At 43.9% G+C, this 13,976-nt stretch overlaps 1 protein-coding gene across 3 annotated transcripts in view; it reads left to right on the top strand.

The window, feature by feature from the left end:
- The window catches only part of PLEKHG1 (pleckstrin homology and RhoGEF domain containing G1), a 242,893-nt gene extending 238,139 nt beyond the window's left edge, over positions 1-4,754 (top strand). For all 3 annotated transcript variants that reach the window (XM_047769938.1, XM_047769940.1, XM_047769939.1), the window contains one exon: positions 3,588-4,754. In XM_047769938.1, coding sequence (XP_047625894.1) covers positions 3,588-4,651 — 1,064 coding nt within the window. In that variant the 3' untranslated portion in view covers positions 4,652-4,754. The remainder of the gene's footprint in view (positions 1-3,587) is intronic.
- Positions 4,755-13,976: the final 9,222 nt, after the last annotated feature.

Genomic DNA, 13,976 nt, shown 5'->3' with positions numbered 1-13,976 from the left:
AGCCGGTCCGCTGGGCCTGCCATCGCCCAGACCCCAGGAATCTTCCATCTGGGTGGATCGAGACCACTTCCTGTGCCCACTAGGCTTTCCATCAGGTGACCTGATGACTCCTTTTCTCTCTCTTGTTTATCTGGGCACAGGACGTCGTAATCGAATGGACCGATTCTCCAGACTTCTCCGCATGGGCCTTGCCACTTTGCCAGGAGCTTGCTCTCGGTGCTGTGCGGAAGGAGGAGCACCCTATTCACCTGCTGAAACTCTCCAGCACCTTTATTGACCTCTCTAGCCGGGGTCTACAGGCCCCGGGCCAGACTTCCGCCTGTTACTCCCTCAACCAGGTCTAGTCCTGCCCACCTCGTAGAGCCTGTAGCGCGGCGGCCGTCTCGTGCCATCAGGCCTCCCTCCCGAGAGTCTTTGAGGCCAAGGAAGCCTCTGGGGTCCCCTTTTCATGGGTGATGTTTCACATGGGAGAAGACGCCATGCTTGAGGAATTTTCCTCCTCGCGTAAAGTAGGGAAGACAAAAGAACATTTTAATGCCTTGTTCTGCATCCCAAGCCACATCAGAGACGTTGCTTTTAATCCTCTGTCCAAAAAGTATATTCCATACTTCTTTCAACAAGGATCACTTCAAATTTTTATCTGGAATCATAAGAATTGTCCCTTCTAGACTTCAGAAGAGAAAAAAACCAGAGACGGCCATGGGGTTTTTGCATAAGGCTCATATACATGCCCCATAAGGCCTATTAATGCCAGAACTAAGGATGAGGGGGAACTCTGATCCAGCTGTCATAAGCTTTTTAGGGTAGAGGTGTCGTCTTGGGCTGGCTGTTTCCTGTATGTCTGACGAAGGGAATGTATTTAGTGACAGAAGCTCATGTCTCATTCACACTGGCATCAAACAAGTTATAGACTCTTTTAGTCAAGCTGAGACCAAAAAACCCCCAAAACGTAAGATGGGCACAGTATATTGTTTATTTATGAGATACTTTTTATTCCAAATGTACAAATGGTCAACTTTTTATTCCAAAGATAAACGGTGCCCTTTATAAGTTGTCTACAATATGTACTGTATGTTTAGAGAGCATTTTATCAAAGACTCTCAATTGAGTCTTTCCTGCTTCCCGTCTTCCTACTGTGCCCGAATTCTAGGCTGCCTTTCCACTCTCAGTGGTATAGTCTTAGGAAAAGCACATGTCTTTTTGACACTGTATTTAGAACAAAGGGAGGCAGTCCCAAAACTACCTGAGTAATTAAGAAGCTCTTGAGACCAATTTCTGTCTAGAACTATGCTTACTTTTCTGTAGGGATTGTACTCCTGGACTAGATGGGATGATAAACCAGCTTGTATTGAACAACTAGCAACACCAGATTGTGTGTGTGCCTGTGTACACAACCAATAGCACACTACGTATAAGAGAAGGCAGTTCATAGAAGTGATAAGGCTTATAGAGAGTCTTGAGAGGTAAATAGGATTTGACTAAGCAAAGGAAGAAGAAGAGAGTGTGGTAAAGAAGAAAAAGGCATGGGAAATACAAAGGAGCTTTTGGATAATACATGGTTTCAGGTTATCTGGGCCACTGGGTTCTAAAGTCAACAGCTAATTGTTCTTACAAGACTTTATATTTAAATGGTGGTACTGGAAGAGTTTAACTGAATGTTTAAAATTGGTTCTTTCTGCTTTCCCCCAAATTGTCATTTTCTGGGCACCTTGTGTAAGGTCAGAGCCTTCCTGATTCAGCTATGGGATCAGGCTCAGAGCCGTGGTGTTGGTGAGAGTGGCTTGGGAAGAATCATCTTGACTTTCAAGTGGGACTGCCATCCAAAGACAAGCCTAAAGGTCCAGCTAACATTAGTTGGGTTTTGTAGTTAATGAAACATCATATATTTCAGGATGGTTAATACAGGCTTCTCGGTGTCCATGTAGACGTTCAGTCTCTCAAGGGGTTACCAAATCTTAACCGTATTGAGAGTCTTCTCTGTGCCCTTGAAGGAATAATAGCTCAAGTTTTCATTACTAGAAACATCTAATAATCTCTGTCCTTCCAAGAACTTTGGACTTGGAAGCCCTGAAGGATCTGAGTGAATGTAGGATCTCTAATGAGAAGTTGAACACCCTCTCCTGATTCCGGGGACTAAGGGGCAAGCAATTTGTTGGGCTGGGGGGGAGGTTACAGTTCAGTAAGAGCAGATTGTTCTCTGTCCTCATAGAAGACAAACTTGAAGGAAATGGCAGAAACAGCTAAATATTTAAAGTCAAGGACTAATTTACTACCAACAGGTTACCAGCTTAAAGAGGAAGAAGCTATATTGTCCCTTACTGATCATGTGGGGTAGATCCCCTTTGCCGAGACGGTGTTGATGTGGTCTGAGCGATTTATAGGAATTCATGGAATTCTTCGCTCTGCAGTGGTCATGTGGATACCTGGATGGGGAGATGCGGGGAGGACAGGTCTTGAAATGGACCTCTCTGGGCTCACTTGACTCATTCCCGGCCCAAGAGACTTCTCTATCTATCTCATGGTTCTGTGAATGTCTTTAGCAATGTCTGTTCTCAGAAGTAGAGCAGAGAGGATAATGGCCTCGTAACTTAATCTGAAGTGGCAATAGCTTTTATGGAAATAATGGTAAAATTGTGTTTTGCAGCCATTACTAGAGAGCATTAGGCTATTGATTATATGCACAGGATGGTTCATTTGTAATGTCTTGGAAGCATAGCATTCAGTCCCCGGCTTCTTGGTAGTGGGAAGGGAGATGTGGTTTTGTAGTCCCAGAAGGGAGGACCTCCTATTGACGTCCCCAGACAGTGGCAGTGGAGGGCTGCCTGGAAGCAAGAAGCATAGGAACAGCTGATTCTTCTGGGGGTGGTCGTCTAAGAGCAATCAAGACTGGTGAGGCAGGGGTCGCCATTGCAGAGTGGATTGTGCTCATGCTTCTTTTAATAAGAACTTGAGTTATTCTTCATTGACCAGTGTTTAAGTGTTGACTTTCAGAGTTCCTATCATGGTGCAGTGGTAACGAATCTGTCTAGTATCCATGAGGACTCGGTTCAATCCCTGGCCTCTCTCAGTGGGTTAAGGATCCTGCATTGCCATGAGCTATGGTGTAGGTCACAGACACGGCTGAGATCCTGCATGGCTGTGGCTGTGGCTAGCAGCAGCAGCTCCAACTAGATACCTAGCCTGGGAACTTCCATATGCTACAAAAAGAAAAAAAAAAAAGTGCTGACTTTCTTACTGTTACGATACTCATTTTTAGCACTGTCACAATCTCATGCTTGAAAAGAACACTAGAAATTTTCATTGCAAATAGGGAACCCTTGCAGACTAGCTGTTGAAATAAAATAATCCAGAATTAGATCAAATTAATGAGGTTTTGAGTGGCTTTTTTCTTTATTAAACTGTGGATTATTTTATTAGTATGTGTTGGATAGTATTCAATGATTACTCATCCTCAAACTTAGCTAAGTCCCGTCTACCGTTTAAATGTTTTTTAAAACATTTGTCAGAAAGTTGTTATTTTTTTTTTTTAATCTTCGCATGTAGAAATGACCCTGTGTATATTTACCGTTTTGATATTTGCTTTCCAGGGGCCAGGATTGCTGAGTATTCCCAACTGTATGACCAGATCGTATTCAGAGAGACACCTTTTAAGACTCAGAAGGATGGCTGGGCCAGCCCTCAAGACTCTTCCAACCTCAGGAGCTCATCACCTTCCCACTCCCAACATGGGAGCGGGGATTGGCTTTTGCATTCAACCTATAGTAATGGAGAGCTAGCAGATTTCTGTCCCCGGCCAGAGCAAGACTTGAAGTCAAAATATCCCACCTTCGAGATCAGTACAAAAAGTACCCCAAGGCAATTGTCCACAGCTTGCTCTGTGCCTTCGCTTCAAACCCCCGACCCTCTGCTGGGCTCCCTGCAGAGACACAGCGTGGTGGTCACTCAGCCAAACAAAGAGAACTCATGTCAGGGCCATCTTTACAATTCTCTGGGTAGGAAAGGCATCAGTGCTAAGTCTCAGCCTTATAACAGGTCCCAGTCGTCTTCCTCCATCTTGATAAACAAGTCTGCAGACTCCATCAGCTACCCCAGTGACATGGGAAGGAAGCAGCCCCTGTCTCTACACGGAAGTGCAAGGTGGGAGAGTCACCAGGATTTGCTGCCGGGTATCTCAGACTCCTGTCAACAGGGCACCGAAAAACGCTCGGATCTCACGCTCCAGGACTCGCAGAAAGTTCTGGTAGTAAACAGAAATTTACCTCTAAGTGCCCAAATAGCTACCCAGAACTATTTTTCCAATTTCAAAGAGACTGAAGGAGACGACGATGACTATGTGGAGATAAAGTCAGAAGAAGATGAGTCAGAGTTAGAGCACTCCCACGGTCGTCGACGGAAATCTGATCCAAAGATGATGGACCCTGACTCTTCTGACAGTGTCTGCAGCAGCAACACCTCTTACCCTTTGACGAATGCCTGCACTCCAGCAAAGCCAGCGAGCAGCAAACTGGGGATGTCACCGTATCTGACATCATACAACGATTCTGACAAACTGAATGACTATCTCTGGAAGGGGCCGTCTCCCAATCAGCAAAATATTGTCCAGTCTCTAAGGGAAAAATTCCAGTGTCTTAGTTCAAGCAGCTTCGCCTAAGGTTCTTAAGAGTAGCTGCCTGAATTCACTTCTTCTCATGCTTATAAATTACAGACACTGAGAGGTGTTTTGTATGTACCAGATTAAAACAATTTTGTAATAACCAGAGGTGTAAAATATACTTTAACAGCACAACTCTTGGAAACGGCTGGTGATCCAGCCAGGATTGTACTGTAGCGATGTCAGCATCCTACACTGTGTTTTTTTTTTTTTTTTTTTGATGCTGATGGCCTTCGCGTTTCACGTAAGTCAAACTTACTTGAAAATTTTTAGGCTTTTTTTTAAAAAAAAACAAAAACAAAAACAAACCATGATGGCCATGGTATTTTTTTCCCCTATATCCTGACAATTAGTGCCCAGACTTTAGAAATTGCAGTAATCTTCTCCTATTGCCCAGAAGCCATAGTAGTTTTATCCTAAGACTCAAAGGCAGCAAGGAGGCCTTTTCTTAGTTTGTTTGTTTAAGGAAACTAAAGCTGTTTAAAGGATGATGCTTGCATCTGACATTTTTGTTAAATTTATGACAAGACCCTAGAATAACTTCAGCGAGGGATCTCTAATTGTAGTATAGCCTAGGTGCCTTTTAGGGTTTCTATTCTGGTATCCTCACGATTATAATGCAAAAATTACGAAACTATGGGAAATTAGAATGTAGCATGATCAGTTTTCTATGAGCAAAAATCCTGCCTGTATTCCTGGACAAGGCCTGGAGAATGTGCTGCTCATCCTTACTTTATGATTTCTGGGGTTAAATGAATAAATGAATGATCCCCTTAATGGCTTAAAACCAAGTGCAGGAAATGCAGACTGACGTATTAGGGAAGATGGGTTGATCTGGGCACAACTTGATCATCTCATCATATTATAGTTGGGGAGGCGGACAGATAGAACCTTTCACTTTTTGTGCTTGTTTCTAGTCTGAAGAAGTAAGCCAAGCGCTAAAATAAAGCGCTTGAAAATGACCCTTTCCAGAGTAGTTTTTCAGAAGTCTGTTTAGGAGTTTTGTACTCAGCCAAATGACCTGATCCCAGCCTTGAGAATTTCACTGACTGCAATGAAATTTATTTTCTAGTCCAGATGTCACATAGGGGTCGTTTTTCATTGTTTAGGCGCATATAAAAGAGCAGGATTGTTGGTTACTAAATTCTGACTAATCACATCTTACTTTTATGTTGTCATTATGGTCTTTAAAGAGTGGTTCAATCTGATGGTATGTACTATTCCAACTCTTATGGAAGGAAGCAGGAAAAAAACAAAAGCAAGACCTTCTGAGTAAAAGGAAAAACTAAAGAAGCTAAGTAGGAACATGAAGGTGAATTTATTGCCACTTTATAAAAATATTTTATTGCAGACTGCCATCAATGCAATGTTTTCTCAAACCACAGGGCCCTTGCATTCCCATCCTAAGCCATTTTACATTCTGTGGCCCCTCCCCGTCCCTCTCAGGCTTCATTTTTAACAAATATCGTGTGTAGAGGGAAAGTGGCTCTGGGCTTTTCATTTAAAGATAAGCAATGATTGGAGTGCCCTGTCATGGTGCAGTGGTTAACAAATCCGACTAGGTACCATGAGGTTACGGGTTCGATCCCTGGCCTTGCTCATCAGGGGTTAAGGATCCGGCGTTGCCGTGAGCTATGGTGTGGGTCGCAGACACGGCTCGGATTCCGCGTTGCTATGTCTCTGGCGTAGGCCGGCGGCTACAGCTCCGATTAGACACCCCTAGCCTGGGAACCTCCATATGCCGCTGGAGCGGTCCTAGAAAAGGCAAAAAGACAAAAAAAATTAAAAAAAATAAAGATAAGCAATGATACTGATTTGAACCAGTGACATCTTACCATGATTCTTTTCCTCTACAAGCTGCACTTGGTTTTCTCAACTAAAACTCTTAAAATGGGACCATCCTTATTTTACACACAGGTACCAAAGCATTTGTTTTCCTCTTTAAAGAGCGAAAAATAACCCAAATTTCTTCCTTCTCCACACTGTTCTTTCTTCTTGTAGCTTATAAACAGAGTCCGTATTGACTAGCATTGCGCTGGGGACACCCCTTTGTTCACTGCTTTTCTTTAAACACGATATGAGTTTTCAAGAGGAAGCAGTATCAGAAAGGAGAAGCACTACGACAAAGGAGAGAGTCTCCGACTTGCTAGGAGTATTTGTAAGTGCGTTTACAAAACCAAGTTACTTGATGCTTCTTGTCCCAGGAATGCTATTTCCCATGTCTGACTTTTTCGTTTTTAAGACCTCATTCCCCTGGTGTCTTAGTCCCAGAAATTATTCTCCATACCTGTGTCCTGTTGCACAACTGTGATGTCACTAGGAATGCACCCCACTGCACGAAGGCTGCTGTCTTACTGTATAAAATAGCTGTGTGGTTGTCTTTAGGTTCTAGGACAAATCTGTACTTCCCTAGATCCCTTCTGTCAACCAGGAGGCAGATTTTGAGAGCTGAGTGTGTATATATAACCAAGTTTGTATTTTCTCTCAAAGTTATCAATTAAGCGCTTTTGATTAAAATAGTTTTTTTTGGAGGTGGGGTAGGGATGTATATAATTGGGGGGAAAGAGTCATATGTACTTAAGTGTATGTCAAGTTCTTATTAGGTCTCTGTACTGAAGGTTCAGATTTTTTATAAGTTCACTTTTCACCCACGCTGTTCTTTATGCAAAAAAAAAAATGCATCTAGGAAAACATAGCTTCAAGACTGTATATAAGATAATGAGTTAGTAATGCTTATTATTTAATAAAGTTTGTAAAGTACAAAGTAAATTATAGTGTGAATTCGTGTGTTTATTCTAGAAAGCTCAAGATTTTTCAGAACTAAAGAAAACATTTTAGGAGTTCCCGTTGTGGCGCAGTGGTTAACGAATCCGACTAGGAACCATGAGGTTGCAGGTTCAATCCCTGGCTTTGCTCAAGTGGGTTAAGGATCTGGCATTGCCTTGAGTTGTGGTGTAGGTCCCAGACGGCCTGGATGCAGTGTTGCTGTGGCCGTGGTGTAGGTCAGCAGCTACAGCTCCGATTCCACCTCTAGCCTGGGAACCTCCATGTGCCTCGGTGCAGCCCTAAAAAGAAGAAAAAAAAAAAAGTTAGGCAACCTATATTTTCATTATAATAGGGTAGGGCATTATGCTTATACTTGGAAATAGAATTGCTTTAGAAAGTGCTTATAATTATCAATTTATATTACCATGCTTTGTTCTTTGTAAAATGTCTATGAAAGAAAACTCAGAGAGTGTCTGTCGTGGCACAGTGAGTGGTTAACGAATCCGACTAGGAACCATGAGGTTGTGGGTTCAATCCCTGGCTTTGCTCAGTGGGTTAAGGATCTGGCGTTGCCGTGAGCTGTGGTGTAGGTCGCAGACGAGGCTCGGATCCCATGTTGTTGTGGCTCTGGTGTAGGCTGGTGGCCACAGCTCCAATTGGACCCCTAGCCTGGGAACCTCCATATGCCGCAGGAGCAGTCCAAGAAATGTCAACAAAAAATAAAAAATAAAAAAAGAAAGAAAGAAAGAAAACATTTTAAAAACAGAAAAGAAAAAAAATTCCCATTGCAGCTCAGCAGTAACGAATCTGACTAGTAGCCATGAGGACTGAGGTTCAGTCCCTGGCCCTACTCAGTGGGTTAGGGTTAGGGATCCGGCATTGCTGTCAGCTGTGGCGTAGGTCACAGATGTGGCTCCAAACGCCACAGCTCCGATTCAGCCCCTGGCCTAGGAACTTCTATATGCCGCAGGTGTGGCCCTAAAAAGCAAAAAAAAAAACTTAAATAAATTTAAAAATAAATAAATTTGGCCTGGGATGGTATTTGTTTTCTTGATAGGAAACTGTTATTGCAATCAATAGATTTCTTTTTGGTTTAGTTTGTGATAACAGAAGACATCCTTCTAACTATTTCATTATTGAATCAAAAATTAATGTAAAAGTGTTTTGGCATGAATTAAGATTTTTCCATGTAACTTCATGTTCTGAATTTTTTTAATTTTTTTTTTTCCTGCTTTTTAGGGCCACACCCATGGCACATGGCTCTCAGGCCTGGGGTCGAATCGGAGCCTCAGCTGCCAGGCTGCATCACAGCGACAGCAATGCAGGATCTGAGCCAGGTCTTCAACCTACACTACAGCTCATGGCAACACTGAATCCTTAACCCACTGAGCAAGGCCAGGGATGGAACCCACAACCTCATGGTTCCTAGTCGGATTTGTTTCCACTACGCCACGACGGACACTCTCTGAGTTTTTTTTTCATAGACATTTTACAAAGAACAAAGCATGGTAATATAAATTGATAATTATAAGCACTTTCTAAAGCAATTCTATTTCCAAGTATAAGCATAATGCCCTACCCTATTATAATGAAAATATAGGTTGCCTAACTTTTTTTTTTTTCTTCTTTTTAGGGCTGCACCGAGGCACATGGAGGTTCCCAGGCTAGAGGTGGAATCGGAGCTGTAGCTGCTGACCTACACCACGGCCACAGCAACACTGCATCCAGGCCCTGTCTGGGACCTACACCACAGCTCAAGGCAACGCCAGATCCTTAACCCACTGAGCGAGGCCAGGGACCAAACCTGCACCCTCATGGATGCTAGTCAGATTCGTTTCTGCTGAGCTACGATGGGAACTCCCTAGGTTGCCTCTCATCATACAGAGGAAAATGGTTTTTTAAATTTTCCTTAGAGTGTTTTAAGTGGCGAGAGCTCAGTTTCTAAACTTTCATTTGACTCACCTTATCTTACCACCTCACCTTGAAGTTGAAAACAGAGTTTTCTATATGCCCTAAGAGTTCAATTTAGATGAAAATAGCAGTAGAAAACCCCTGCCCTGTGAAGTGTAAATTCTATACTTACATCCTTAGGGGAAAGAAAAAAAATCTTCAAAATCACGAGGTTTAATAGAGTTGTTAAACTATAAATAAATAGAGTTGCTCACCAAAAACCTTCAATAACATTTGGAAATTGAGTTGTCTTGATGTAAAACAATTTTTTAAATCTGTGTTTTGAAGAGCAAACGTGAATACTTCTTTCACAACCTCTATAGTGTGTTAACTTCCTCTTGACTGGACAGTGGAACTGCATTCAATCCTATCAGCCAGAAAGGGATTACAATCAAAGAATCTACTTCGACTTATTTGTTAACGTACATAAATCTATGGTTCTTGGTTTTGTTTTGTTTTTTTTTTTTTTAATTTTTTATGGCTGCACCAGCAGTGTGTGGAAGTTCCCGACTCGGGGACTGAATCTGAGCCACAGCTGTGATCTACACTGCAGCTGCTGCAACACCAGATCCTTAAACCCACTGAGCCAGGCTGGGGACTAAACCCACAGCACCCCAGCGACCCAAGCCACTAGAGTTGGATTCTTAACCCACTGTGCGGTAACTCCTATATGTCATTTATTTATGTAGCTTTTCTTTTTCTTTTTTTTTTTATTTTTTTTAGGGCCGCATCTGTGGCCTATGGAAGTTCTCAGGCCAGGGCTCGAATTGGAGCTTATCTGCCAGCCTACACTACAGCCATAGCAACTTGGGATTCGGGCCTCATCTGTGACCTTGTCTGCCATGGTTCACAGCAATGCTGGATCCTTAACCCACTGAGCAAGGCCAGGGATCAAACCCGAATCCTCATGGATCCTAGTCAGGTTCTTTTCTGCTGAGCCACAAGGGGAACTTCTGTATATCTTTGTTTTAAATGAAACCTTGTCAGGTGTTCCCGTTGTGGCTCAGCAGTTAATAAACTCAACTAGTATCCATGAGGACGCAGGTTCAATTCCTAGCCTCACTCAATGGGTTAAGGATCTGGTGTTGTCTCCAGCTGCACTGCAGGCCATTGGCTATGGCTCCAATTCAACCCCTAGCCTGGGAACGTCCATATGCTGCAGGTGCAGCCTTTAAAAAAAATAATAATAAAAAAAAATTCACAACACCCATCCTCAGAAGTCCAGTGTCACCGACTATTTTTAATCTTTTTTTTTTTTTTCCTTTTTTGGGCTACCTCCTGAGGCATATGGAGGTTCCCAGGCTAGGGATCGAGTCAGAGCTATAGCCATGGCCACAGCAATGCCAGATCCAAGCTACGTCTGCGACCTACGCCACAGCTCACACCCATCCTTAAGCCACTGAGCCAGGCCAGGGATCAAACCTACATCCTCAAGGACACTAGTCAGATTCATTTCCGATGAGCCAAGGGGAACCCCCATTGACTATTTTTAGAGTCCTCAGTCAGTTGTGCAGGAAAAAGACTGTACCCCTTTTCTTTCTCTTGGGCGATGGAATCCCAGAGAAATTTACTGTGAGTGAAATCTCCAGAAATTTAAGCTGTCTACAGGGACATGGGAGAGTCACTCTCTGAAATTCTGTTTAGACCAAGGGCCTTTGCTGATGAGGGATCGGATGGTGTAGCTCCCAGCATGCAGCTGTGAGGTCGATGTTGTGAGAGGGGCAGGGGAGGGGCCCAGAATGCGGAGCTTTTCTGGGTGCCAAAAGGCAAACGTGCCTACTTTACTATGGTGGCAGAAGCCCATGGGGAAAGCCCACTTCGCGTATCAATGAACAGCAGAGCTTGATTTTCCTGACAGTGGCATATTCACAGTGCATCGTACAATAGGAAAGGAAGAGGAGCCAGCTGTTCCACTTCATTAGGTCTAAAACCACGTTCATTCAGCTCAAAAGTAAAAGAACAGAGCTTGGATGGTAAGTAAATCATTCGCTTGGTAGGGCAAACACAAGCCCCAGATGGTCTGTTGTTTGTAGGGCAAGGTATGGCTCTCCACACAGCGGTCACAGGCCATGTGGCAGCGGATTCCTTCTTGTATAGACTTAAATCAGAGACTGTAAACCGGTGGCCCAGAGTCTGAATCTGGCTTAGACAATTTTATTTATTTATTTATTTTTTGTGGGGTTTTTTTTGAGGGGGTGAGCCCAACCCACAGCATATGGCAGTTCCCAGGCTAGGGGTCGAATCAGAGCTGTAGCCACTGGCCTATACCGAAGCCACAGCAATGCTGGATCTAAGCCGCATCCATGACCTACACCATAGCTTGTAGCAATGCCAGATCCCTAACCCACTGAGCAAGGCCAGGGATTGAACCTGCATCCTCATGGATCCTAGTCGGGTTCTTAATGCGCTGAGCCACAACAGGGAGCTCTAGGTTTACACAATTTTAAAAAGGTTTAATATAAAAAGACAAATTTCTGGAGTTCACTTCATGGCTCAGGGGTTAACAAACTCGACTGGGATCCATGAGGATATGGGTTTGATCCCTGGCCTTGATCAGTGGGTTAAGGATCTGGCGTTGCCGTGAGCTGTGGTGTAGGTCGCAGACGCGGATCAGATCCCACATTACTCTGGCTGCGGCGCAGGCCAGCAGCTATTGCTCCGATTTGACCCCTAGCCTGGGAACCTCCATATGCCTCGAGTGTGGCCCTAAAATAGCCAAAATAAAAATACAAATAAAAAAATTTAAAAAATCCAAATTTCCACCTTCTTAAAAAAAAAAAAAAAAAAAAAAGGTCCAGCTGGCCTGTTTGGACCTGGATTCTTTTTTTTTTTTTTTTTGCTTGTTTTAGGGACACACCCATGGCATATGGAGGTTCCCATGCTAGGGGTCGAATCCGAGCTATAGCTGCCAGCTATGCCACAGCCACAGCAACACCAGATCCAAGCAGCGGCTGCGACCTACACCACAGCTCACAGCCATGCCGGATCCTTAACCCTCTGGGTGAGGCCAGGTATCGTACCCGCAACCTCATGGTTCCTAGTTGGATTCGTTTCCACTGTGCCACGACGGGAATCTTCTTTTTTCGGGGAGGGGGCCTAGATTCTGATGAGGTGACTCTGAGATGTGAGGACCAAATTTAAAGATGAAAATCATCCTATAAGGTAGTTATGTAAGCAGATAGAGTAACGGGACCCTGGAGAAAGAGGACGAGGCATGGCTGTCTTTTTCTTGTCTTTTTAGGACCGCACCCAAGGCATATGGAGGTTTGCAGAACAGGGGCTAAATCAGAGCTGTAGCCACCAGCCAACACCACAACCATAGGAACGTGGGATCTGAGCCACATCTGCAACCTACACCACAGCTCAAGGCAACACCGGATTCTTAACCCACTGTGCCCTCTTGGATGCTAGTCAGATTTGTTTCTGTTGAGCCATAACAGGAACTCCCAGGCATTGCTTTCTTGACACAAGAGACATTTTGGCTTAAGCCTGGCCACAGTGCTTGCCCTTGAACAGGTCTCAGTAGAATTAATGAACTCAGGAAGCAAGAGAACAAACTGTTTTTAGGCAATAGAAGTAACAATAGTGAAGATAATACATCAGCTGTAAAGACTCAGTTTCAACAGTAAAGATTAGCCTGAAGCGCTCAGCACCAGGTCACCTGCAACCTAAGGGAGGATATTGCTTTTTTCTGACCCTTGTGACTTCAGCCAAATAAAACTTGGACTCTGTGGGCTGGCCCAAGCCCCTTCATGAATACATATGCACCCTTAGTTTAAAACCTCCCCAGTTTTACTGTTCCAGGAGACACGGCTTTGGGGAAAGAGCTCCAGTGTTCGCCTTACTTGCTGCAAGTAATAAATTCTCCCTTCTCCTGCTCTTTGGCTTGGATGTGGCTTTTGGCTCAATGTCTGTCAAGAGGCAAACCCAGTTTTCAGGTAACAGTGACTTGCCTTAGCCTTTGGGGAGACCGTTGCTTTGGTCTCTATGACAGGCCTGGTCAGTGAATTCAAAGCAATCATGGAGCACAGAAACACAAATATTATAGAAAGTAAAGGCTCTCCTCTTAACATAAAATAAACGGAGGTCGGAGTTTCTGTCGTGGTTCATTGGAAACAAATCTGACTAGTATCCAGGAGGCAGTGGGTTCCATCCCTGGCCTTGCTCAGTGGGTTAAGGATCCAGTGTTGCCATGAGCTGTGGTGTAGGTCGCAGACCCGGCTCAGATCCTGCATTGCTGTCGCTGTGATGCAGGCCAGCCGCTGTAGCTCTGATTTGACCCCAGCCCTAAAAAGACAAAGAAAAAAATAATAAAAAGAAAGAAAGGAAGAAAAAAAAAAGTAAACATCAAAAAGTCTGCAGCCCCAGTGCTTGTTGGCAGGAAATGTTACACCTGGTCCACTTTATGAGTTTATATTATCTGTCCCGCCTTGATAAGCCTCAGGTTCATGAGATCGAAAGTTCTCTAGTCTATTGTCTCTTGGATGGTGAACTTGCTTCCAGTTTAGGTATACTGAGGGTCTCCTAAAACACCAGCTCTGGTTCAGACTTTTCTCCCGAGTGCAAGGAGAACTTTTCCTACACGACATCTCCACTGGAGTTGTCACTT

The sequence above is a fragment of the Phacochoerus africanus genome, chromosome 2 (assembly GCF_016906955.1).
Source record: "Phacochoerus africanus isolate WHEZ1 chromosome 2, ROS_Pafr_v1, whole genome shotgun sequence".
Taxonomy (NCBI): domain Eukaryota; kingdom Metazoa; phylum Chordata; class Mammalia; order Artiodactyla; family Suidae; genus Phacochoerus; species Phacochoerus africanus.
The sequence above is the reverse complement of the archived record's forward strand: the minus strand, read 5'-3'. Positions and strand labels throughout refer to the sequence as shown.